We start from the raw sequence: 25708 nt of genomic DNA on the forward strand, positions 1-25708 counted from the left end.
AGATCCTATTTGAAACACAACATTTTTTTCTCTCTCTATTGCGATGTTTTTCATGTAAAGTTGAACGGATTCTTATAAAATCGTTGCAATTTATGTGAAATTCCTGCGTTCTAAACGAGCTCTAAACAAACAAGGTGAAATCTGCCTTGGCAATAGGATGATTGGACCATAGTCCACTATAGCATAGTATTATTAGCATGCACACAGTTTTAGCTAAGAACACATAATACGCACACAAAAAGTAGAGAAAACAAGCTGATGGTGTACTAGTACGTACGTTTTGCAATACACGCACACATATAAACGTATATAAGTAGGCAGGAACATGTGCTAACACAAGGTCTACTGTAGTCTATATATAGTAGTACTAGTACGCACTTAGCAAGCTCCATCAAGGCCGGGCATGCCGTCTTGCTGCCATTCGCTCCAGTACTGCAAGGCGACGGAGTTGGCCTCCGCCTCCGCCGCCGCCCCCGCTGCTTCGAGAGTGCTGGCATCGCCGGTCCCCTGCGGCGGTGGCGCCGTGGCCGCGGACATTTGCCGCCACGCGCCCAGGTCGATGGCGTAGCCGCCCCCGCCCACGGCCGCGGCCGACGTCGACGGGAACTGCACCAGCTGCCGCAGCAGGTCCGGGAACGTGTCGGCGCCGACGCCGAGGACGTTCCCGCCCTGCGTCGCAGCAGCCGCGGCCGAGGCAGACGCCTTCGCACTGCCCTTGGCGCCGCGCCTGTTCTTGCGGCCGCCGCCGACGGGCACGTCGCGGAGCGTGCCGCCCGCGGTCCAGTGGCGGCGGCACGCCTTGCAGAGGTACCGCGGCTGCTCGCGGCTGTAGTTGTTGTAGTAGCAGAACTTGGTGTTGGCGGAGTGGCAGCGCGGGCACTGCCGCGGCGGCGGGCGCGGCAGCGGCGGGTGGCCCGCGCCCGCGTTCCTGGCTCCTCCCTGCTGCCTCGGAGGCAGAGGCGCCGCCGCCGCGGCATTCAGGGCGTTCGTCGCCACGACGCCACCTGTGGGCACACCGATGCCACCGGTGGCACCACCGTATCCCTGTCCCTGCCAAGAACAAGAACACACCGCGATCGAGTCATCTCATGTAGTCATGTGTGCATGTCTGAGTGGAAGATATATATATATATATATATATATATATATATCAGGGTATATGCTACAATCGGTGGAGGATGTTTGTGATGTCTAAGGATGTTTGTGATGTCTAAGGTACGTACCATGGCAAGGGGAGGCGGCCTAGCACTAGCAGGGATCAGGTAAGAGAGGTGCGACGAAGCGGAAGAGGAAGAAGAGGTCAGAAAGGAGGACGGCATGGCTGGCCGGGCGTCGCGGCGACGGCCAGGGCAGCTTGTTGGCGGCGGAGAGGGCGGCGTCGTCGAACGGTGCGCGCTTGCTGCGGTGGGACTGCCACGGTGACGCTCTGCGCATGTCGGTGCCGGACCGGTGATGCGCCCCCGCCCACGACTCCTCCAGCTCCGGCCGGCCGGCTCCTAGGTAGTCAGAGAACTGCCTCCAAAACACAGCTGCAAGATTAATTAACAGTTGCTTCGGAGTACGAAATCCTAGCTAATAGCTCTCTTGAGAGATGGCACGACTAGCGTGTGAATTGGTGTAACTATACCCTGACGAAGCAGAAGGTAGTTAGGAACGAAGAAGCTGAGGTGAGAAACGAAGGCCACGAGCCATGGAGGCGTTTCAGTGCTCGTGCTCGAGGTGGTTATATAGGCGATGGAGCGAGAGAGAGGCCACCACGCTTAGGAGTTGCCAAGGCTCGTTGCACTTGTATTATTGGGTGACAGAGCCCCGAGAAATAAAAAGCCATCTTTGCTTAGGCGCTAAGGCCATAGTGGTGAGAACGGACCGGAGATGAGAGCCAGCGCGACGGGAAATAAAGTGTGCAGCCGGCAGCCGTGGACTGGCTGCATGCGGTTCTGTGGGCAGTGGGGGCACCGAACACGACGGTTCTGGCCAGGTGCACCGTGCACGTCCCGCGCCGGCTCGGCGGTTTAGCTGGATAGCTAGCGTGTCTGGCCTGGATCAAGCACACCACACACCAGCATCGATCGACTGGACTCATCTTCGCCGCCGTTGCTTCGGCCGCCAGCGTTTCCCTCCCGTTCCCCATACGCTCAGACGACGGGCATCGGAGCGTGGCGGAAGTGGGCCGCTCGGCAGCGCACCGATGGATATCGATAGCTTCCTTGCGGGCGAAGAAGACGAGTGACACACTGACACTGACACAGCACTGTGTGATTGCAAAAGCAAGCTCTAATCTACGTACTAGTGTGGTGTAAGGTGTAACCCAGCGTGGGACCGGCCGGGCTGTAATTTAGTCTCGGGTGGTGTTGGCCAGCGACGGCGACAGGAACCGGCGAGGAGGCGCTGGTCGGCGCGCAAAGTGCGCGCTTTTAGCTCAGCCTCCTGCTTCACGAGTGAGTAGGACAGAAAACAACAGCCGGCGAGTTGGTTTAATTTGTCTTGTCCTGAGCTGCCTCCTCGTCGTCGCAAGTCTTCCACTACTAGTAGTACTGCACTATTGTTGTAGATCTGCGGTGTTTTCGCTCCACTTTGCTTGCTAGAGATGCGCATGGCTGCCTTTACAATCTTCTGCGCGAGTGCATGCTCGATCGCCCCAGCTTGGATTGGAGCCGATGCAGCGTAGGACAGGAGCCCGCCCGCCCTGACCCTCAGGCCTCAGGTCCGGAGTGGGAGTTTTCCGCGACATGGTCGACACGTTTCGTCCCCTCTGGCCTCATGTCCGTACGTGTTCGGAGCTTCTCGGTGTTCCCGTCCAGGTCCAACCCACCCGGTCTTGGCTCTTGCATGCTATGCAGGGAGCGGCCCAGAATTTTTGGGAGCACAAACCATGTAGCTCCCCGACGCCCAGACTCCAGCCCACTCAGTGCCCGCAGGCCGCATCCTGGCGACTCCCGAACCGGCGAACCCCTACGCCAACGGTAATGCTGAGTATAGCACGTCCATCCGCCCGGACGGCGCTGACTGGTAGGCCATGACGGTAGATCAACAATTGCAATCTTATATGCTCATCTCCTCACCTCCAACCGTTCTAAAAAAAGGAAAAACTCAACTCATCACAGCGCTGCGACACCTCTGGACAATGGCGCTCTTCACCGCGCTTCTCCTTTCCACCGCGTCTCCCTCTCCATTGCGCTTTCGCTCCGCCGACCGACATCTCCTCCGCGCCAGAGCATGGCAGCCCGTCTTTCTCCCTCTCCACCGCGCCTCCCGCCCACCACGGGCTTCTCCCGTGCATGGACCCGCCGTAACCTTCTCCATGGGATGTGCCGCGGCCTTCTCAACCGGAGGAGCGAGCTCCTGCGCCACCGGTGAGTTCTACACCGGTGAACTCCACACGTCGACAAGCCTTCATTCCCAAGCAGGAGATGTTCGCTAAAAATGTATGTTGCAAACATATGTTTCAAGTGTTTCAGATATTCAAAGGTATGTTGAAAGTGTTTCATATAGGATGTTGCAAAAAGTACATCGTGATGTTGCATATGCTGCAAGTGTTTTAGAGGCATGTTGCAAGCTTTTGTTCAAAGTGTTTCATCTATTTCAGACACATGTTGTAAATGTTTTGATGTGGATGTTGCATATGTTTCCACACATATGTTGTAATAGTATCACATCACCCTATAAAAAGAACGAGTTTTTTTATGGGGGGGCTATCCCTCTATAATAACAATTTGATGTACACATCGTGCTATATGAGCCTTTCGTCATCCGTGACCTTACTCTCCCTCTATAATAACCGTTCGATCTATACATCGTGCTATATGAGTCCTTCATAATTCGTGATTTTACATGTAAGAGGTAAGACTCCTCCTAAACTAAGATTTAAACTCACTTGTACATCTCGTGGTATGTCTGTAATCCCACCCGTCATAAGTCATGTTTATTTGAGGTACATAAGTTAAGGACGACTTTCTTTATTTTCTTGGACTCCTGAAGGGACCTCGCTTGCTGCGGCGGCAGAGACGGCGGAGCTCGGCCGAAGCTACCCACGTTTGTTTACAGGTCTCAGGTCGATCAACCTTTTCCGTGTCCGCCGCACGCACGTCCGAGGAGCCCGGCTCACCCCCCTGCCCGGCACCACTGCGCTGTCCGCTCGGTACCTGGCCGCGGCCACCACCGGCCGTCGTCACCGTCGTCATTTGTCTTCGGCTCCTGACTCTACACGGACCCATCGTCGTCGTCTGACTGAGTCATCTTCTTCACTCGCCATGATATGCACACTGCGGCAGTGCGGATGTGCTCGCTGAGGCGGCACGAGATGTAGGCGGCGCGCCGCCGGCCTGCGCGATCTTGAAGACCAGGCAGCTGTTGCCCCGCGCAACGCAAAGCTGCAGCGTGCCCGGCCGCGGCTCGGCGGCGGGAGCCAGCTTGCGGAACGGCGGCGTCCACTGCACGCCTAGCCCACCGTGAGGCCGGTGGCAGAGTAGCAGTGCTGAGGTGGATGGAAGTCGTGACCAGGTTCCTTTGCTTGCTTGATTGATGGTATGTCGCACAGACCTTCATACCCAACTACAGACATTTACAAGCATGCTAATTTATGCATTGATGCAAAGTAAATATTTCATTTTGAAACAAAAAATGAATTCTAAAGTGAGCAGCCACAGTGAGAATGAGATTATGGGAATCTGATGATCGGTGACAGGCAGACACGTGTAGCTATGGTGATGACGGCAAACTGAAGAACGTCAGTAGTGGTAAGGATTTTACACTATTAGATCTTTGTTGGTTCCTCTATGTCCTCTCTAGGTGAGGAAACATGTTCTTGGCTTCGACGAGCTATGAGCAAAGTTGATTTGTACCATACGAGATTTGGGTTGATGATTCCGCAATTAAAGTAACATATTTTTGTTTGATGGTCCATGTTTATATTATCCATCGGAAAATGCTGCTGAAATTGTGGCATACAATGTTCATGGTCCGGCAATAGGTATGGTGCTAGATCAAAGTTTACAAACCACCTGCTATTATGGTTTCACAATTGAAAATTATATGCTGTATCAAAGTTTGTAAACTACTTGCTACTATGCTTTTTGATTAAAAAAATATAGCAACCTAGAATCATGACAAAGGAAACTTCATATTCCTGTCTGATGATTTAGTTTAGTTTAAATTATTATTGCTGCTGCTAAGTACCTACTGTACTGTTCTGCATTGAGAATGCTTTTAAAACAAAGGGGACATTTTTTTTTGTAAGAACAGGAGGGGCAAGGAGCCCCTACTGGAGGTTTTATTAAACAAAGGTAAAGATACAAAACAAATCAAAACAAGTACAGGAATATAAGAGAAGAAACAACAGCAGAAGCACTAGAGGAATAGCTAGGGCATATAAATTGAGGTATGACGAAGTAGTTTTACCGAGAGAAGATCGTGATTTGACTGAAGCAACAAACACTGCCAGTAGTCTATATGTTTCTGAGATGTGGTTCATATGTAAATTTTTAGTCTTTGATTTTATGCAATACACTGCGGCTATTAGAAGCAATGATAATTTAGACTGCACCGAATGCACAAGGCTATGTAGGAGAGACATAAAATTTATTGGGCTACCGCGAGAAGATCATAAATTTTGACCGGTAGAAGATTCTGAATTCCATCCTTTTATCATACCATGATTTGATAGGTTAGAATGTTAATAAATTTATAGCTTGGTAAATTTTATGAGTCTGTATGTTTATTACAAGCTCTAAATTTAACATTGTTAAGTTTTTATTGTATATATGATTCTTTTAATAGACACGTGTATATGATTTTTTAATAGACATGTGCGTGTCGCATGTGCATTTTTGCTAGTGTTACAAATATTTCAGTTGTTTCATTCTTGCTCTGCAGACTTGCAGTAAGTATTTTCATGTTGCAAGTGTTTTATCTAGATGTTGCATATGTTTCACACATATGTTGCAAATGTATGTTCCACATGTTTCATTTGTTTCAGATTTATGTTGCATTCAAGTGTTTATGTTACAAGTTTTTCGTGTTCCAGAGGTATGTTCAGAGAATCATGGAGGCACGGCCCGAACTCTAGGAGAAGGAGCACGGTGACCGAGGGGGGGGGCAGATGGGGCGCACAGTGCGCCTAGGGTCCTATGGACAGGGCATGCTTGTCCTCATCCGGGCTCCTAGGTCCTGCCAGCGCAGAGAGAGAAGGGGGTCAAGGGGATGGAGTGGCGGGTACAGCCGGGGTGCGCGTGCTGGGCTAGGCGAGGCAGACGCAACGGACTTCTCCGGCAGCATCGATACAACGCAGCAGCAGGCGCGGGCGCCTAGGGCAGCAGCATGCGCGGGGCGTACGGACGCGCTCATTTGCTCCAGACGTCCGGACGCTAGTAAGTCCCCTACGTGAAATGCCACCGACCCGTCCTCATCCCTCCTCTCCGCAATTCCGCCCTTTGCCGCGCCCGACGCTCGGGTCGTGTTACGCTTATGCGTCGACCGAAATGGCACCCAGTCGTGCGCCGATCAAAATTTTTGGTGTCGTCATAAGTTTGGCCGTGTGCAGTACAGACATGGGCTGTTTTCACTTGTTTTGAGTCCTTTGAACTATTCGTTGTATGTATTTGGATGTTCCATTTACCTTCCTCAATTACCGCGATAGTTCAATTTTCATCCCTGATATATAAAACCAGTTTTTTAACCTCCTATAACTTTTGAAACTGTTCACTTTTGTAGTTGACGGTTGAAAGCTCTAGTTTGGTTTTGGATAATTGATGAAACCTAGGGACTATTCCTTGTGCTAAGTGTATAGACTAGAAAGGATGGTCCTATGCCAAGTGGTGGAGCTAGATGATGGTTATGGTGATGGTGGAGACCAAACATGAACATCAAGTGTTCCAACTTGGAAAAGAAGAAAGAGAAAACAAAAACAAGGTTGATCAAGGCGAATGTATCAAATATTTTTTTGTTTTGGCACTCAAGACACCATAGATGGTGTAAGTGTGTTTAGAATCGATAGTCGTACTAAAAAAGGGGAAATCTTTGGCTAAGCGCTTTATCGAGTGCCATTAGGTGACATGATTCTTGCATATGTATTAGGGACCTAGTGTGCTAACATTTGACCCTTGAAAAATGCTAACACACGAGCACACAAGTTACACACTTTGTGGTTAGCAACTTGGAAGACAAAGGTGAAGAGGTTGAGAAGATAGAAAAAGAAAAGGAGACGAAGGTGTAGGACCGGACGCTGGTGTCTGGTCGAGATGGCGGACTAGAGGGAGGGTGAATAGTCTTTTTTAAATTAATCGCGTCGGCTAGCCAAAACAAGTGCGGAATTAAAACTATCGGTCTAGCCAAAACTACACCCCTCTATCTAAGTTCTCTAGCACCTTCCAAAGATACTAATCAAGCAACAAAGGTACCGGGCTAGCTAAAGCTCACCTAACCAATTCTAGGAGCAAGGTCACACAAACCTATGCCACTAGTACTTTAAGCAACAAGGGAGCTCCTACACATGCTAGTAAGCAAAAGCACAAAGTCAACTAAGCTCACTAGCAATGCTCAATAACAAGGCAACCAATGCCAAATTAGAGAGCGCAAATACTTAGCTACACAAACTAAGCAAAGTGACTAACAAGATTACACAAACCTAATTAGCTACGCAAGGGAGCTACTTCTATGCTACACAAGCAAGAAGGTAACTAGTAAGCTACATAAGCTAACTAGTTACAAGAGCAACTACACAAGCACTATGTATATGAAAGTAATTACAAGCTTGTGTAACGAGGATGCAAACCAACGGGAAGAACAAGGTTGACACGATGATTTTTCTCCCGAGGTTCACGTGCTTGCCAACACGCTACGTCCCCGTTGTGTCGACCGCTCACTTGGTGGTTCGGCGGCCAATTGGCATCACCCGCCAAGCCCGCACGTGGCTTCTATTTATAACCCCACGAACAAATAGAGCCGTTACCCCTTCACTAGGCAAAAGTCAGGACGACCGGACGCTCTGGTCCGATCGACCGGATGCTAGACCTCAGCGTCCGGTCGTGCGATGCATGCCACGTGTCCCCTTCTTCAAATGCTGTTCACCCGATCTCAACGGTCATCTGTTGACCGGACGCAGCAGCTTGAACTGACCGGACTCAGCAACCCTAGTGTCTGGTCATTTCCAGTAAGGTATCAGACATGACCGGACGCGTCCGGTCGGTCGCTATCAGACGTAGCACCAGTGTCTGGTCACCTCCAGCAACACTACTCTGCCTGTATCATCACACATCACCTTGACCAGACACACCCTGTCAGCATCCGGTCACCTCCAGCGCTAGCGTCCGGTCGAAGACTGATGCCTGCCCGCTGACTACCACTACTGACCGGACACAGGAACCCAGCGTCCGATCACTACGTGACCAGTGTTCGGTCCACTCTATGAGACCCTATCTTTTCAGAATAGGGCACCAGTGGCACCATCGGACTGTCCGCACTCTACGGGTGGACACTCCGCCCGTGGAGTTTCAAACCCTTCTCACCTCCGTTCCATCGCCAAGTTGATCTACATCAACTCTAACTTCATCTCCTTTATAAATGTGCCAACACCACCAAGTGTACATCACTATGTGTATGTGTGTTAGCATTTTCACAGTCATTTTCAAAGGATTAGCCACTCAACTTGCCATGCCACTCAATCCTAGAGACGATGCAAAATTAGATCACTCGAGTGGCACTAGATGACCGATATGCAAATAAGTTTGCCCCTCTTGATAGTACGACCATCTATCCTAAACCCGGTCATCAACTTCTCTACACACCTATGACCGGTGAAATGAAATGCCCTAGGTTATACCTTTGCCTTGCGCATTCCATTCTATCTCCTCCAATGTCGATGCAACACATGCACCAACACGATCAACAATGATATGATCCACTTCATATCATCATGTGATCATATTGGTTCATCGATCTTGACTTCACTTGCTTTTCACTGTTGCCTTCGTCCATCGGCACCAAGTCTTGCTCAAGCTTCACCGCCATGCGGTCCATTGCTCCAAAGCCTCTGACTTGCCCTTCACGCTTGCAACTGGTCCATCAAGCTAAGTCTTGTCTTGATCTTCTCCACCTTGATCACATGACTCAATGTCATGTCCCATGTGCAATGAGCTCCTTCATCATCACATGTGTGAGCTTTGCAACATCTCCAAGCCATTTTCACCTTCATGGCATATGTTGCTCACACATATGTACCTATGGACTAATCACCTGTGTATCTCACATAAACACAATTAGTCCACCTAGGTTGTCACTCAATTACCAAAACCACACAAGGACCTTTCAGCTAGACCTAACCCTAACCAAGCGTGTCTGGACAGTTGTTTGCGCGTTGGCAGAGAAGGCCAAGCTTGACCAAATGCTGGGACCTGACTCGAACCTGAGTTCAGTCATGACCGAGCAGTGATGGTGACGTGCGGTGCGCGAGTGGATGCAGGTGGGCTAGCATGACCGGATGCACAAGGGACGTGTTAGGTCCGCGTTGACGTACACTAGCGTCAACCTCATGGGCACGCGTGAAGGGCGAAGTGCTGACCGGACGTAGGGGCGCATTAGGTCAACCTCGAGCGGATGCGTCAGGTCAAGAAAAACCCTCTCGGGATGCTTACTGGAAGTGATTGGACTCCACGTTTGTGGGGGTATTAACCCCTATACCCTTACGGCTAAGCTTGGGCCAGCCTGGATCGATGGGTCCGGTCCATCCAAAAGACGACGTGCGGCCCAGCCAACCTGGTTGGGGTCCCACGCAAGGAGTCAAGGCGGATTTGGCGATCAAGCAGGATCCTGGTCGGTTAGAATAGGAATCCTTATCCGGCCACATATGGCAATTGTAACTGACTAGGATTAGTTTTCAGATTTGTAACTCTACCCCCCGGACTATATAAGGTGGGCAGGGGATCCCTCTAAAAAACATCTCATTGACATACAGCAATACAAATCAGACACAGGACGCAGGTTTTACGCCTTCTTGGCGGCCGAACTTGGATAAAACCTCGTGTCTGTCTTGCATCACCGTCTTGTTTATGGCTTGCGCATCTGTCTACCAACAATCTACTACCTTGGGCATACCCCTAGGTAGACTGCCGACCATATTTCATCGATAGTGATGCGCCAGGTAGGGGGTGTGCGTACTGCTCTCCAAGCAAACAAGATGGTCATCTCCTCTGGCTCCATGGCTATGCCAAGTGGCCTCATGTTCACCGTCGGCCAGATCACATGGACCACCGACTCTGATGACTTTGTCGCCATGACCACGGAGAAGGCGTGGATTCAGTCTACGCCGACCACTACTTCCCCTGCATCGGCTACGGCTCCGACCACGACGAATACGGCTCCAACCATGATGGATCTGGCTCCAACCACGATGCATTTGGCTCCAACCATGGTACATCTAGCTCCGACCACGCCTACATCGCCTTCAGCCACGCCGACAACCCATCATCCGCTTCCCTGCTACAAAGGGAAGCAGATCGACAACACCGACCTACTCGATTCCATCGATCGGGTCGGCATCAAACTCGCTAAAACCCTAGCTCTAGTAAGTATGATTCAAAGTCAACCTAATGAACAGGTAACCATTTCCCACAACAGGTCTACCCGACCAGCTCGGGCTAGTCATCCTGCATGACTTGGTACAGATCTCGTGGTCATATCTACTCCTGAGGGGTGCTCCGCTCATCGCCGGCCAGTCTTCACGATGGGTCTTCGACTCTCCGAGTACGAAGCCTCGACGGAGAAACACCAGGCCTAGCCCTACGGCCTGCGAAACGCTACCTCCGGCTATGCATATAACTTACAACGCCGCTTGGATCTATGTCCTATACATCGACCTCAGCCGAAGCCATGCAACTTCATCAACATGGTCCGGATTGAAGATTATCAAGAAGGATCCATCCACACAGTCCGAGAGGGTGACTCTAGCTCCTTGTCTGGCATCGCATCTAATGCATCTATCCACACCGAGCATCAGCGTCATGAAGATGAAGGTGTCAAATACGATCTGGATCTCCCAGACCACGCCCCAGGTTTCCCCCAATTTCCGTCTTTCTCGCCAAGACAAGGGGATTTGATCCATGTTGTCAGCAATGACGAGCCGCCAGCAGTTAGCGAAACAGAACAAGAAAGGACTGCACGCGAAGCGCGCAATATTGACCGGTTTAATCGCTGACAAATCGAAGCTGAAGCAGACCAGGAGGCATGACGCATAAGGGTCTAGCTACGTGACCTCAACAATGCTTTCGACAGGGTGGGGGACAAACAAGTCTTCAAGACTCCAAGCACCAACATAGCCGTCGCCATGGCGACAATGCAGCGGCTACCCAACACTCCCGAGACCCAGGCAGTTCGCGATGACGTACAAGCTTATCTGACGGCTGCTATGGCTCAGACCGCAGAGATGGTGAATCAAGCCCGGGCTCCATCCATTTTAGTCAAATCAAGCCATAGCCGCCAGTACTCAAGTCGCTCATAGCCACTCAACCAACGTGGCTCGCGCAACAACGACCCATCGGACAACCGTCAAGGCAGAAACGGTGGTCATGATGGTGGTCGGGACGACAACCGCCGCTGGGAGGATAACCGCCACGACGTTTGAGATGAGAACCGCCGAGATAACCACGACAATCACCGTGATAACCATGGTCATAGGGCTAATCCAGATGGCAATCGAGATCGCCGCGATGGCAATAACGATCTCCGCCATTACCTCGGTGGACGTGATCTGCGTGCTCGCATCAACCAGAGAGCCAACGATCGTGCATCCCATGAAAGCTATCGCCATATGGAATATGACACTACCCATGGCCCACCGGGTTTGAAGCAGTTTACTCCACACCTTCGCCAAAGTCATATGGCCCAAAAATTTCAAGCTCGAAAAACTTCAGAAGTACGACGGCAAGGAAAACCCCGAATTATGGGTCATGCTCTACGAGACTGCGTGCAGATCAGCCATGGCTAATGAGCACGTCATGTCTAACTATTTCCCAGTCGCTGTTGGCCATGCAGGTCACCAATGGCTGGTCAGCTTGCCGGCGAACTACTTTGACTCTTGGCAGGAGCTCAAGCAAGCCTTCATCGACAACTTCATTGCTACTTGTGAACAGCCAGGCAACAAATACGATCTGCAATGGATTCGAGATCGAAAGGATGAGCCACTGCGCGAATACATCCGGTGCTTCTCGGAGATGCGCATCAAGGTCCCATCAATCTCCGACAACGAGGCAATCGAGGCCTTCGTCACTGGCCTCCGCTTCCACGACGCCCTAAGGGACAAGCTCCTCCATAAGAGACCTGAATCAGTCACAGCGCTCTTGGCCACCGCTAAGAAATATGTGGATGCCGACGATGCTAAAAAGATAATTGTTGAAGAAGCAGCAAGGGTTCCACGTTCCGACCACCCCCTACACCGCGACGATTACCACGGCAATCATGGTTGGAACGACAATTTTGACCGCCACAACCAGCGCAACGACTCCCGCGACCACCGTGACCAACGTAATCAGCGGCGTAACCACCATGACGATTACAGGAGCAAACGTGCTTGGGAAGACGATGGCGAGGTCAATACCATTAAAAAGGGCAGCGGACGTCGTAACTACGAAGACGACTACACCAAAGCATTGAAGGGGCCCTACCAGCTCCATCCTAAGTCAAACCATACCATGGAGAATTGCCGCGTCCTCAAGACTATCTACACGCGTCAACAGGCTCTGGATACGTCCGCCAAGCCTAACGACGTAGGGGAACAACGCAACAAGGATAACGACGACGATGATGCGGACCCTCATCATAAATACATCAAGCCAACTAATCGCGTGAACACCATCATCGGCGGCAAGGTGTCCATTGAGACCAAACGAGAACGCAAGCTGCTCGCCCGCGCTTGCTTAAATGTGGCAAACACCGACAACCTTCTCACCGATCCGCGGCTCCCTCCGTGGTCTCACCGCGAAATCTCTTTCAGCAGGAAGGACCAATGGGCCGCAATACTAGAGCCAGTACATTTTCCCCTGGTCCTCGATCCTTGTATCAACAAGGTCCAGTTCGATAGAGTACTAATCGACGGCAGCAGCTCCATCGATATACTGTTCAAGAACAGTCTGCTCGCCCTGAAGATAGCTCAGGCGGATCTTAAGCCATACGAGGCACAGTTCTGGGGTGTTCTCCCCGGACAGAGCTCTACACCTCTCGGGCAGATCACGCTACCTGTGCAGTTTGGGACCCCGAACCACTTCCGCACCGACTACGTCAACTTTGTGGTCGCTGACTTCGATGGCACCTATCATGCTATTCTTAGTCGATCGTCGCTCACCAAGTTCATGGCCATACCTCATTACAGGTATCTGGTGCTCAAGATGCCTACCGAGAAAGGAGTCCTAACCCTCTGAGGTAACGTGTACGCCGCTTACACCTGCGAAGACGACAGTTTCAAAATAGCAGAGGCCCACAACCTCTCTATTCGCATGGCCCAGACCGTGCTTGATGCTAAGAAGACCTCAGCCGACCACCTGGAGATCCCAGACCTCGAGGCTCCACGCAAGAACATCAAGTCAAAGGAGCACAAGGTGATCCAGCTGGTCGACGGCGACTCCTGCAAAATGGCCCTTATCGGGGCCAACCTGGATCCCAAATAGGAAGACACGCTCATTGGGTTCTTGAGGAGCAACGTGGATGTGTTTGCATGGAAACCTGCTGACATGCCCGGTGTACCTCAGAACTTGATCGAGCACTCCTTGAATGTCAACAGCAAGGCCAAACCTATCAAGCAGAAGCTACGACGGTTCGCTCGTGACAAAAAGAAGGTGATTAGGGTAGAAGTGACACGGCTTTTGGCAGCCGGATTTATCAAAGAAGTGTATCATCCGGAGTGGTTAGCTAACCCGGTTCTTGTACGCAAAAAGAATAATGAATGGAGAATGTGCGTTGATTACACTGATCTCAACAAACACTGCCCTAAGGACCCCTTCGGCTTACCTCGCATAGACGAGGTCGTAGATTCAACCGCCGGTTGCGAGCTCCTTTCTTTTCTCGATTGCTACTCTGGTTATCACCAGATCGCTCTCAAAAAGGACAATTAGATCAAGACGTCTTTCATCACACCTTTTGGTGCCTACTGCTACACGACTATGTCGTTCGGGCTCAAGAACGCCGGGGCTACATACCAACACGCCATTTAGGCCTGCCTCACAGACGAGATAAAAGACGACCTTGTAGAGGCCTATGTGGATGATGTAGTTGTCAAAACCAAGGAAGCACATACCCTTGTTGACAACCTAAAACACACCTTTGCGGCCCTCAATACATTTCAATGGAAGTTAAACCCAAAGAAGTGCATCTTCGGTGTTCCTTCTGGTATATTGCTAGGCAACGTCGTCAGTTACGATGGCATACACCCTAATCCAGAGAAAGTCAAAGCTGTCTTAGACATGAAGCCCCCCAAAAAGGTGAAGGATGTCCAGAAGCTTACCGGATGCATGGCTGCTCTCAGCCGCTTCATATCAAGATTAGGAGAAAAATGGCTACCATTTTTCAAACTTCTCAAAGCATCCGAGAAGTTTGAGTGGTCGGAGGAAGCAGACGCTGCCTTCACGCAGCTAAAACAATACCTTACATCACCTTCGGTCCTCACTGCTCCCAGAGAAGACGAAATTCTCCTACTTTACATTGCGGCAACCAATCGGGTGGTCTCCACTACCATGGTGGTCGAGCGCGATGAGCCGGGCCACGCCTATAAGGTACAGCGTCCAATTTATTTCATCAGTGAGGTACTCAACGAATCCAAGACCAGGTACCCATAGATTCAGAAATTGCTCTACGCCATACTGATAACATCCCGAAAGTTGAGACATTACTTCGACAGATATCATGTGGTGGTCATGACCGAGTACCCTTTGGGGGACATCATTCGCAATAAGGATGCGAATGGGCGCATCGTCAAATGGGCAATGGAGCTATGCCCCTTCTCCTTGGAATTTGCAAGCCGTACTACAATCAAGTCTTAGGCACTCGTCGATTTCATCGTCGAGTGGACAGACTTAAGCACGCCTTCCTCTTCGGGATCCGACGAATATTGGACGATGTACTTCGACGGCTCTCTCAACATCGATGGCGTGGGAGCAGGAGTTCTTTTCGTGTCACCATCCAAGGAGCAGCTCCGGTACGTCCTCAGGATTTATTTCCCGACATCTAATAACGCCACCGAATATGAAGCATGCCTGCATGGTTTACGGTTCCGGCGCCAAGCACAACCGAATATGAAGCATGCCTACATGGTTTATGGAGTCTGGTCACCTAGTGGCGCATCAGGTCATAGGCTCTATGGCGCGTGCGCATGCGTGAGCAAACGCTGAGCGACAGCGTCCGGTTTGTCTCGGCAGCGTTCAATCGTGACTTAGCTGTTGGGGGTCAACTGCTAGCCGTTGAGATCGCGCGGTGGAGTTTGAACGCAGGGACGCCTGGCATCCATCCAAGGACCGGACGTAGCTGATCATAGGCAGGGGTGCGTCCAATCAGGCGAGTCCGATCAGTCCTCGACAGAGCAACGACTCTATTTCGAGGAGGCGTCTATAAATAGTCTTTGGCTGGCTTGGGGCTCACTTTCTTGGCACTTTGACATTCTTGACATCCTTGTGAGCCTAAGCAAACACCTCCCACTCATCTCCATTATTGATTCATAATCATAGTGAGATTGAGAGTGATTCCTAGTGCATTTGCTTGAGTAATTACATCTAGTGGCACTTGGGGATTGTTATGGCTGCAGAGTTCTTATTACTCTTGGTGGTTGCCGCCATCTAGACGGCTTGGAGCAGCGGAGGAGCATCGACACGAATTGATGATTATTCGTGGTCATCTCCGGATGATTGTGAGGGGTCTTGTACCTTCTCCGGCGGAGTACCGAAAGGTAAGTCTAGTGGATTGCTCGTGTCATTGAGTTAGCTCATATGTGGGTAGGTTCTTGCAGTGCCCTTGTGGTGGGCTAGGTTTGTGAAACACCTATTAGCCACTGAACCACTAAGTGCTGGTTGACACAACGGGGACTAGTGTGCCGACAAGCACGTGAACCTCAGGAGAAAAATCTTGGTGTCATCTTGTGATTGAATTTCTCCTGGTGATTGATTGGCTTCATATTGTGATGGGTTCATTCCTTGACACGATGGTATAATCACCCTACTCACTCTCTTATATTATTGTAAACTAGTTGTGTATCAAGCTTTTTAGTGTAGCTAGTTTTGAGAGCTTACTTGCTAGTTTAGTTTCACCTAGTGGAGGTCTTTAGTGTAGCCTTGTTGGGAGCTCTTAATGAGTAGTGATTTAGCTCTTGTGTGCCTAGAGATCATAGCAACTAGAACTGTTGGGATAGGTGGCTTGCAACCCTTGTAGAGCTAGAGCAAAATTATATTTCGCCATTTAGATATCTAACCCATTGCTCTAGTGATTTTGTAAAGATTTTTATAGGCAAAACACCCCCCTCTAGCCATTTAGGACATTTCAACGGTTTAGATGGTGGTTTTGCTAATGTGGCGCCATGTTAGAGGGGTAAACCGAACTAAGTTGAAAGTTCAATGACGGACAAGAAGTATTTTTATAAAAAATACTAAAAATAATAAAAAAGTTAACTTTTTTCTAATATACTTTTACATAGAAGATAATGCAATTAAAAATCTTAAAACCTAGTTTAATCTTGAAAATTTCATAACAAATGTTTTAGCTTGGAAAATTATGAAACTTGTTTTAGATTTTTTTTCTAAAAATCATGCTCTTTGTTATAGTGCCTAGCTTGAAAGTGTTTGGATCTTGATGGACTCATTTTGTTGCTTATTTTCTAGTAAAAGCTCTCGTATCTATTATAATATGTCGATATTGATCATCCAATCTACACAGAAGCACCATCAGGATTGTAGTGGGCACTGCTTTCCTGCCCTAGATAAATTTTCGAAGTATCCATGTTAGACTGTGTGCCTACATGCACCCTGCCGCACACATGCATGCATGGACCCTTTGTTTAATATATTTAATTAAGTATTAGCACAATTAATTATAGAGTGTAATGTGGCATGAAAATCAAGATGGTAGCACACGGGTCAAAATATTTGTAACAAATAGAATTGAGTGACGTGAGGATATTTCAAGCTAGGCACCATGACATAGAGCATGATTTAAAAAATCTAAAACTAGTTTCATAACTTTTTGAGCTAAAACAAATTTTTACAAATTCTTAAATATTTTTATAAAATATTTCTAGTCCAATTTACCTCCATGAACTTTCAACTTAGTCCGATTTACCCCCTTCTGACGTGGTGCCACATCAACAAAATCGCCATCAAAACCGCTCAAGGTGCAAAAATGAACGGTTTTCAAAAGTTGAAAAGTTGAGGGAGATAACAAAAAACTGCTTTTGTAGATCAAGGAGAAAAATCGAATGACCACGATTGTTATGGGAGGTAATTGGACTTTTTCCTATTTGAATTGACTATTTTGACTATTTCGGAACACTAAGTGATGCAGTCCTTCGACCGTTTTGAAAAAACGTTACACGTTTAAATAGGTGTTACACTTGACTGTATTAAAACCTTTGAGAAAAAATGCTGCACGAACTACTTATGTTTTCTTGTGATTGAGAATATTGGTGTTATAAAGTAGATTACACATGCCACATAAATTTTGTATTAAAAAATAACATATGAAAATGAAGGAATATTTGAACGTTTCTTTATTTGTGAACTCATAATACATCATATAATATTATAATGTTGTTGAAGTAAAATGAGCATTGTTCTTTTGTAGGAGTATCTTCAAGGTTTTAGGTCATTGCATTGGAGAAATAGTTTGCCTTTACAAATGGAAAAGAAATTGTTATCATTTGAGAAGTATTGTTTATGACATTGGCAAAACAAACATATAAAAATTGTAATGAACTTACATTTCTTAATAAGGTATACTTGCACTATAAGCATAGAATTTCTCCATAAATTCTGAGTTGACCTTGTTATGTTGACTTGTTGCTATGAAATAGGAATTTTGCATGTATAGAGATAAAACATCGGCCTGTAATAAAAATATTTGAATTTTTAAGTTGTTTACAAAATAATTTCTTAATTGCTATACATCTTTAATGTTTTAATTAATAAATAATTTGTACAATAAAAATATGTAGTTAATATTAAGCTTGCACTCAATAATATTACGAGAAGAGATGTTTTGCTTATATTAGAGAATTTCAGAATTGTTGTACCATCAAATGTTTGCATAAACTGCAATATGAAGACCCCTGAATCATACTTACAATTTGTGAAGATTAGTGTGAACTTAAGCTGTTTACACAACAGTTTTGTTATAAATTGAATGAAAAAAGGAAATATATAATGTCTTATAGTAGAACAACATTATTGGACAATTGGACATTGTAATTATTTTTATAATAGACTAGAGATATGCCCCTTGCGTTGCACCAGGTCATAATTTTTTGAATTGAACCTGACGCGGACATGTGAGCTTTGAGGACTTCATATCAAACGCGAACACGTGGATCCAGTCTTCGTATTGTAACCAGGTAGGATATGGACGTGTGAGCTCGGAGCTGTATGATTCGTATCGGACACGGACACGTGAGTAGGGTCAAGATTTGGTATCACCGGGTAGATGATGACTTTAGAGTCTTTTAAAACGGGTACAAAAAATAAGGACATGGTAATTATACTTCACACATATGTTGTACCATAGCCAAACAAAAGCATTTTTAGTGTGGCATTTGTACCAATGTGCACGTTCGGCTTATCGGGCCAGCTTGGCCCAAAAATCGGCCCGGTGTTGCGTGCCTAGGCCAATGGCTAGGCACTAAGCCCTCTTCGGTACGACCCAACAGCTCGGTGTGACATGCCCGGCCCGTCCTCATTGGTCCATGCTTTTATAGGGCCTGTGCAGTGCTAGGTTAGGTGGCCCGTTTGGCCATCTATACCAGGAAGGCTGAAAAAGCATAAATAACATTTTCTTCTGTAGATGAGGAAGGTATCTGTTTACACTCAAATTTGGCTAAGGCTGAGTACATATGCATGAAGGCAATGGTCTCTACGAACTTCATTTGCAGAGCCAATAATTTTCCCAACTTGTTTTTGCTTTCCAGTGCAAATTAAGCTGAGAAAGGAAGGGAAGGATGAGTTTGTATGTACACGGAGAGATGAAAAGCTAGAATTTCTGTTGACCCTAGACATATCCGGGCCTTCCAGCAACTTCAATTGCCGCCGTTGATGTATAGTTTGGACTAGGATTTCTGCATGCAAGTATACATCAAGAAGAGAATAAGCATAAGTAGTTGATGCATTTTATACTACGTGTATGTGATTGGTGCTTCCTTTTGGTGTTATGAAAGAAATAGAGAAGATGCATGCAGCATGTGAGATGACAGAGGAGGCAACAACGTTGTCATGCATATTGAAACTAATCAATGCATCCAGTCAAGAACAGAGACTTGCGTACGTACTTGGATTTGAGTCCGACATGGATACACAGTGCTATGATTGAATTGGGGTCTAGTCCTGATTGATCACCTTAGAGAAAAAGGATACGTGCGGCAAAAGCAAATAGAAACCGTATCATTATCTTCATTGTTTATTAATTGTTTCATGTACACCAGAAAGACCACTAGCCATACTATAAATATAGACTTCGTATGAGGGCAGGACTTCGTACATATCACCGGGTGCTATACGACTTCGTACGTATCACCAGGTGCTATACGGGTAGTGAGATTTGGTTTGGTATCACTGGGTACATGATTACTTTAGAGTCTTTTTAGTGTAGAGATAGATGGTAGATGGATATGACAACGATAGACCTCATTTTCTCTCTGATGAAAAAGTAAACCGGGTTGTGAATACCCGGGCAACTCTCTGTTCAGTGTCCAAGTCACTATGAGAGCGTTAGTGTGGAGAGTGATCCAAATACTGTCAAAGATGTGAATAATGCATATCAGGGACTTTTAGTTTGTCGCATTAAGCCTCACTTCGATGTTGGAAAGCCGGAGCACATTAATATCACTAGATTTGCAATTGAAGAAAAGAGAGGTAAGGTTAGAATCCTAACCTCCACCCAAGGGATAAAGGCCATCTTGCCATCCGCCCAAGTGTGAAGAAATTGATTCAGTCTTCAAGTGTTTGCATGAGGAGGAGCGGTATAAACATTAACAATCCGAAGATGGTAGTCCCTATTGTAATGCTAAGTTGTTGCATGTAGATTGCCGTAAGGATTTTCTACTCCTTGAAGCGGATGTTAAAGCTAGCTGCCATGTTGATCATCCAATTATTGGTTTGGCTGCCTCGCATCATCCTGAAAGTAAAGGCACACTAGTCTTCTTGCATGGGTGGATAATTTACCGTGAAGGTTCAGTGACACCCGGGATGATTTCCCACCTTGTAAGACAATTCAAAGATGTTGGATGTTCCTAACAAGTACCAGCACAATATGAAACTTATTGAAATTTTTGATGGCTGTTGTTCTAAAGTATTTTCTAGTGGCTCAGTCATCGATGGAGATTTGGATTGCCTTGGAGTGTTTCATGGAACCTATAACAACAATGGATATGCTACTTCTTGGGAGAATGTTGCTCAATTCTTACATGATTTTGAGAGGTAAGTTGTCATATCTATTTAGGATGTAATTTCTTTGTGCAATATACCTATAGTAATTTGTTTCATGTAACTTATAACAATAAAATCATGAAGATTAGGATAGGAAAGCGAAATGTACATCAATGAAGCCTATAGAGAAGCATGTTGCAGATATTTACACAAGATCAATATATTTGAAGTTCACTTCTCAGATGCATACACTTTTGAAGAAATTGAAAAGGAAAAAAAATACAACCTTCTGAAAATGATGAAATATGAAGGATAAGAGTTTGACAGAGATTCATTTCTGGTTGAAATTAAACATGATGAAAATATGTTTGAATGCATATTTGCAAAATATGATAGAGATATATTTTTGTGTTGCCATGTTTTGAGATTATCGTCTCAACTTGGTATTCACAAAATACCTAATTGTTATATAAAACAAAGATGGATTACTACTTATCTTGAGGATGAAATTAAGAGGAGAAGATTGTTTCATTGAATTTATCATGAAACCAAAATGGACAGCAAGCAATTAGATATGCAATGATGATGACAAGTATTGGTCGTCAACCAAACATGAGAGAGGTGGGAGTGAACAAAATAAGGAGGCAAATGAGTGAGGGTTTAGAGCCCCCTCCACCATCTCCCTCTCCTTTTATATGGGAGTTAGGAGGAGAAGTTTTCATTATTTTTTTATGGTGGGCTTGTATTTACAAAAGAGCCTACATGAGCTATAAATGGGCCCTAAACACTACCTGATAAGCCCCTTGGCTACGTAATTGGACTTGAACACACTAATGGAGGGTCCCAAATTATAATACACCCTAACCCCCAACAATAGCACCTCAGGACTATTTAGTTTTGATCAGAAATACAAGACTCAGAATACAACTAAGTGTGACCTAATTACAACTCAGACCCAACACATGACTCTCGACTTTACAAAAATAGTGTAGGGATGACTTTGTCTTCGGCTAGTCTTCGGTAGCGGCCTTCGCTCAAACCTTCGTGACCTCGTCTTAGGTGGCTTGCTCCTTCGTATGGCCTTGAGTCTTTGATCCTTTCCATAATTGAGCCTTCGCCAAAGACATTGATGTAGTCAAAGTAGGCGAACAGTCGATATAGTCGAGGTAATTGTAGATGATCACAACCTTAGCAGCCTAGGAACGAGAACATGACCCACATTTCCGTTCCCATGTTCTACGTTCCAGTTCTCACATTATAAAATGATACCCCAATTTTCTGGTCCCGTTCCAGGAACGGAAACGAGTACGGGAACATGGCTGCTAAGATCGCAACACGTCATCAAGCGTTCACTTACGGGGGCGGAATACTTGTCTAATGTGCTTCTGGCCAGCCACTTGGCTGGCGTTCGTGAGAAGTTCTTTCGGGTGCTTGAATTAAAACGTTGCGTGGTTGATGTCACAAATATCATAGACCCCAGCCTCGGCGCCGCCGCCCTGCTGCACACTGCAGCACAGCATCAGCAGGGAAGGGAACGGGGCCTGTCCTGCCGCCGTGAGACGGAACAAAACCCGGGCCGGCTATCCACCGACAACTCACGCTCCAGAAGGACCAGAACCGTCCGGAGCTCCCCCGAGCGCGGCGACGCAAGACGGCAACAGCGACCGACCCCGCCCGTCCGTGCGTGCCAATGCCAAAGAAAAAAATATCCGAGCAAGCCTGCCAAGCCAATTACCGAAATTATCCTATCCATCCCCGAGGGGACCGGGGACGCCGCGGGAAATCCAAGCCACCGAGCTCCCATTGGCCGGGCTGGTGCCATGTCGGCGCCCCGTGGCGAACCCCACCCCCACCCTATCGCGTTATCGCCACCACCTCCGGCACCGATAAACTCCCGCCGCGCCTCGCTTTCCCTTCCCCCCGAGAAGAGGAAGACGAAAAACCCAGCCAAATCCTCAGTCCTCAGGCTGCTCACAGCTCGTGCTATCCGCTCTTGCCTTCGCTGCTCGACATGGCGCTCCAGGCGGCGACGTCCTTCCTCCCCTCGGCGCTCTCCGCGCGCAAGGAGGTGAGCGGCAGCTCTGCGTTTTCCAGCGAGCATTCGTCCCTTTGTGGCTGCTTTCTTTTTTTCGATTCGCACTCAGCTTCGGTGTCTGAGCTCCCAAGTTGCGGTTCTGGTAAGCGATCGGTGAGTGTTTCGGTAGTAAATTGCGGTCGCAATGTTGGTGCTGTGTGCAGGGGTCGGTGAAGGACTCGGCGTTCTTGGGTGTTCGTCTCGCGGATGGCCTCAAGCTGGAGACCAGTGCTCTGGGCCTACGCACCAAGGTATGGATTCGGGACTAAGGCCACTGCTTGTTTACCTTTCATCATCTTCTGTTGCTGCGTGTGCGTGTCCCAATTGCCACCTACTCCAATTGTAATCTATGCCCATTCCCATTGTTAGGCCTTAGGGAGCTTGCAGTTGCAGGTGCCAATTTCCCCGGTCGACTTAAGGTGTAGACTGTGGCAGTAGATTTTCAGTAATGGATAGTGAGGGGGTAGTCTTTGTCTACTGAAGCCTTGGATAGTTGGACATCATTTGGCTGGCTAGAATTTGTCTGTCTTGAGTATCTCCAAGTTCAATGTCTACTGACTAGTATCTGTTTTCTGAGTCCAAGGCTTTAAAGCAATGGAAAGTCTGACTGAATAGTTAAGATGACATTTTCTTTCCATCATCATATGTATAACTCGTAATTGCTACTCCTAATACTAAGCGATGGAGTACTTTTAGATGACTATGTTACTGCAGCAGCTCTGTTGTCAATTGGGCATTGTAACACCGTTATCTTGACACTTCAGCTAAAAGTTGAATTTCTTTTTGACGGGAAAGCTAAAAGTTGAATTTACCATAGGTTGTGTCATGACTGACTACCAGTGTTATAGGCAATCAGGCATTCCTAGGATCGTCACTTTTGCCACTTCGGCTCAAAACCGGAATTCAGAAGTGTCGTTTAATTATCAGTGGGTTTTGTAAACGATGTCAGCCTGGCCAGATGTTGCTTCGGAACTACAGATCTTGCTAGCCACTAGCCAGTAGCCATTGTACATTGTTGTACTTGTTACTGGTTTTCTGTATGATGACTGTAACTGAAAATGCGCATCCAAAACCTGCAGAGGGTGAGCACGTCGGTGGCCATCCGCGCACAGACGGCAGCGGTGTCCTCCCCATCAGTGACCCCCGCGTCGCCGTCTGGGAAGAAGACCCTCCGCAAGGGCACGGCGATCATCACCGGTGCGTCGTCCGGTCTCGGCCTGGCCACGGCGAAGGCCCTGGCGGAGACAGGCAAGTGGCACGTTATCATGGGCTGCCGCGACTTCCTCAAGGCGTCGCGCGCGGCCAAGGCGGCCGGCATGGACAAGGACAGCTTCACCATCGTGCACCTGGACCTCGCCTCTCTGGAAAGCGTCCGCCAGTTCGTCAAGAACGTGCGCCAGCTGGAGATGCCCATCGACGTGGTGGTCTGCAACGCCGCCGTGTACCAGCCCACCGCCAAGGAGCCGTCCTACACCGCCGACGGCTTCGAGATGAGCGTCGGTGTCAACCACCTCGGCCACTTCCTCCTCGCCCGCGAGCTCCTCAGCGACCTCCAGTCCTCCGACTACCCCTCCAAGCGCCTCATCATCGTCGGCTCCATCACCGGTACGTACGTGATGATAATGGCGCTGCCATCATCTACCTTTTGGATTTGGATGCATGCCTGTCCCTGAACTGAGATGTGAATGATCGAGCAGGGAACACGAACACGCTGGCGGGGAACGTGCCGCCGAAGGCGAACCTGGGTGACCTGCGCGGCCTCGCCGGCGGCCTCAACGGCATTGGCAGCTCGGTGATGATCGACGGCGGGGAGTTCGACGGCGCCAAGGCATACAAGGACAGCAAGGTGTGCAACATGCTGACGATGCAGGAGTTCCACCGCCGGTACCACGAGGAGACGGGCGTCACCTTCGCGTCGCTCTACCCGGGCTGCATCGCCACCACGGGCCTGTTCCGCGAGCACATCCCGCTGTTCCGGCTGCTCTTCCCGCCGTTCCAGAAGTACATCACCAAGGGGTACGTCTCCGAGGAGGAGGCCGGGAAGCGGCTGGCGCAGGTGGTGAGCGACCCCAGCCTGACCAAGTCCGGCGTGTACTGGAGCTGGAACAAGAACTCGGCGTCCTTCGAGAACCAGCTCTCTGAGGAGGCCAGCGACGCCGACAAGGCCAAGAAGCTCTGGGAGATCAGCGAGAAGCTTGTCGGCTTGGCGTGACGGCCTGATGCCCACCGTGGCCGGCGCCGGCGGCCGGTGACAGTTTTTCCTAGGACATGCTCGTTAGTTGGTCTCAGTCGACGTGTGGTGCGCACGTGTCAGAGCGCCAAGCCAGAAAGTGAGTACACGTGTAAGTGTAAAATATGTGCTACTGCGCCGTGATGGTTTTGGCAGTGGGCTGTATGTAACTCTAGCCTTTTGCTTTGCTTTGGTAATTTAATTTACTGGTAATAAGAGGACAACGAATGCCTTTCGAGCTTCTTTATCATCAGCATTCAGCAAATTCAGTTTTTCTTGAGGACATGCTGGGACATGATACTTCTTCTGTCCCTACAAGTTCTCCAATGATTTTTGTATCCAGCTAGTCAAATGTTCCCAGCACACACTGACACACCTTCAATCCATTTTCACTGTACATGAAAGTAAATTAATTCATTGCATGCACATGAAAAATAACCGTATACAACAGCATTTTCCATTTTGAGTCTTTGAAAGAATTCCACTACTTCCTATGTTCCAAATTATGAATAGTGCTGAATAACTTTTAACATGTATCAATATATATTCAATAAGTCCGTAAAAAAAACTTTGTATACTCTGTACCTCGAGGGTCTACTTAGAATTGAGGAATAGGAAATAGAGAAATTGAAAAAAATACGCAGGAATAAGATGAAGGGAATAGTGGAAAACTGTAGGATTTCAACACACAGGAATGAATGCTTTGAGCTGTTTGGATTGGAGGAAAAGAAAATCAGGAACATGAGCAAGCATAGCAAGAGAGGAAGACCAAAGATTCTTTCCCTTGGGTTAGAGTGGATGTTTTATTTCCTTTGT

General features: G+C 48.1%; 2 protein-coding genes across 3 annotated transcripts; one reads left to right on the forward strand and one right to left on the reverse strand.

The window, feature by feature from the left end:
- Positions 1–158: 158 nt before the first annotated feature.
- LOC136538908 (dof zinc finger protein 4-like) lies at positions 159–1772 on the reverse strand. Of its 2 annotated transcripts, XM_066530838.1 has the most exons (3): positions 1628–1772; positions 1224–1512; positions 159–1050 (listed from the first exon to the last, which is right to left on the reverse strand). In XM_066530838.1, the coding sequence occupies exons 2-3, from the start codon at positions 1317–1319 to the stop codon at positions 379–381; spliced, it is 768 nt and encodes a 255-aa protein (XP_066386935.1). In that variant the 5' UTR covers positions 1320–1512; positions 1628–1772; the 3' UTR covers positions 159–378. The 2 variants fall into 2 exon arrangements, with proteins under 2 accessions (XP_066386935.1, XP_066386934.1); XM_066530837.1 differs by having other exon boundaries at positions 1224–1764.
- A 20726-nt stretch (positions 1773–22498) lies between these two features.
- Positions 22499–25145, forward strand: LOC136524637 (protochlorophyllide reductase B, chloroplastic). Its single transcript, XM_066517925.1, has 4 exons — positions 22499–22656; positions 22827–22913; positions 23742–24267; positions 24360–25145. Exons 1-4 carry the CDS (start codon positions 22600–22602, stop codon positions 24872–24874), a joined length of 1185 nt encoding a protein of 394 aa, XP_066374022.1. The 5' UTR covers positions 22499–22599; the 3' UTR covers positions 24875–25145.
- Positions 25146–25708: the final 563 nt, after the last annotated feature.

Source organism: Miscanthus floridulus, chromosome 2 (assembly GCF_019320115.1).
Source record: "Miscanthus floridulus cultivar M001 chromosome 2, ASM1932011v1, whole genome shotgun sequence".
NCBI classification, from domain to species: Eukaryota; Viridiplantae; Streptophyta; class Magnoliopsida; order Poales; family Poaceae; genus Miscanthus; species Miscanthus floridulus.

Coding starts and splice junctions, on each gene's coding strand:
- LOC136524637 (XM_066517925.1), top strand. CDS start 22,600: ATGGCGCTCCAGGCGGCGACGTCCTTCCTCCCCTCGGCGCTCTCCGCG. Junction 22,657..22,826: donor CGCTCTCCGCGCGCAAGGAG/GTGAGCGGCAGC, acceptor TGCTGTGTGCAG/GGGTCGGTGAAGGACTCGGC. Junction 24,268..24,359: donor CATCGTCGGCTCCATCACCG/GTACGTACGTGA, acceptor ATGATCGAGCAG/GGAACACGAACACGCTGGCG.
- LOC136538908 (XM_066530838.1), bottom strand. CDS start 1,319: ATGCCGTCCTCCTTTCTGACCTCTTCTTCCTCTTCCGCTTCGTCGCAC. Junction 1,051..1,223: donor GGCCGCCTCCCCTTGCCATG/GTACGTACCTTA, acceptor TGTTCTTGGCAG/GGACAGGGATACGGTGGTGC.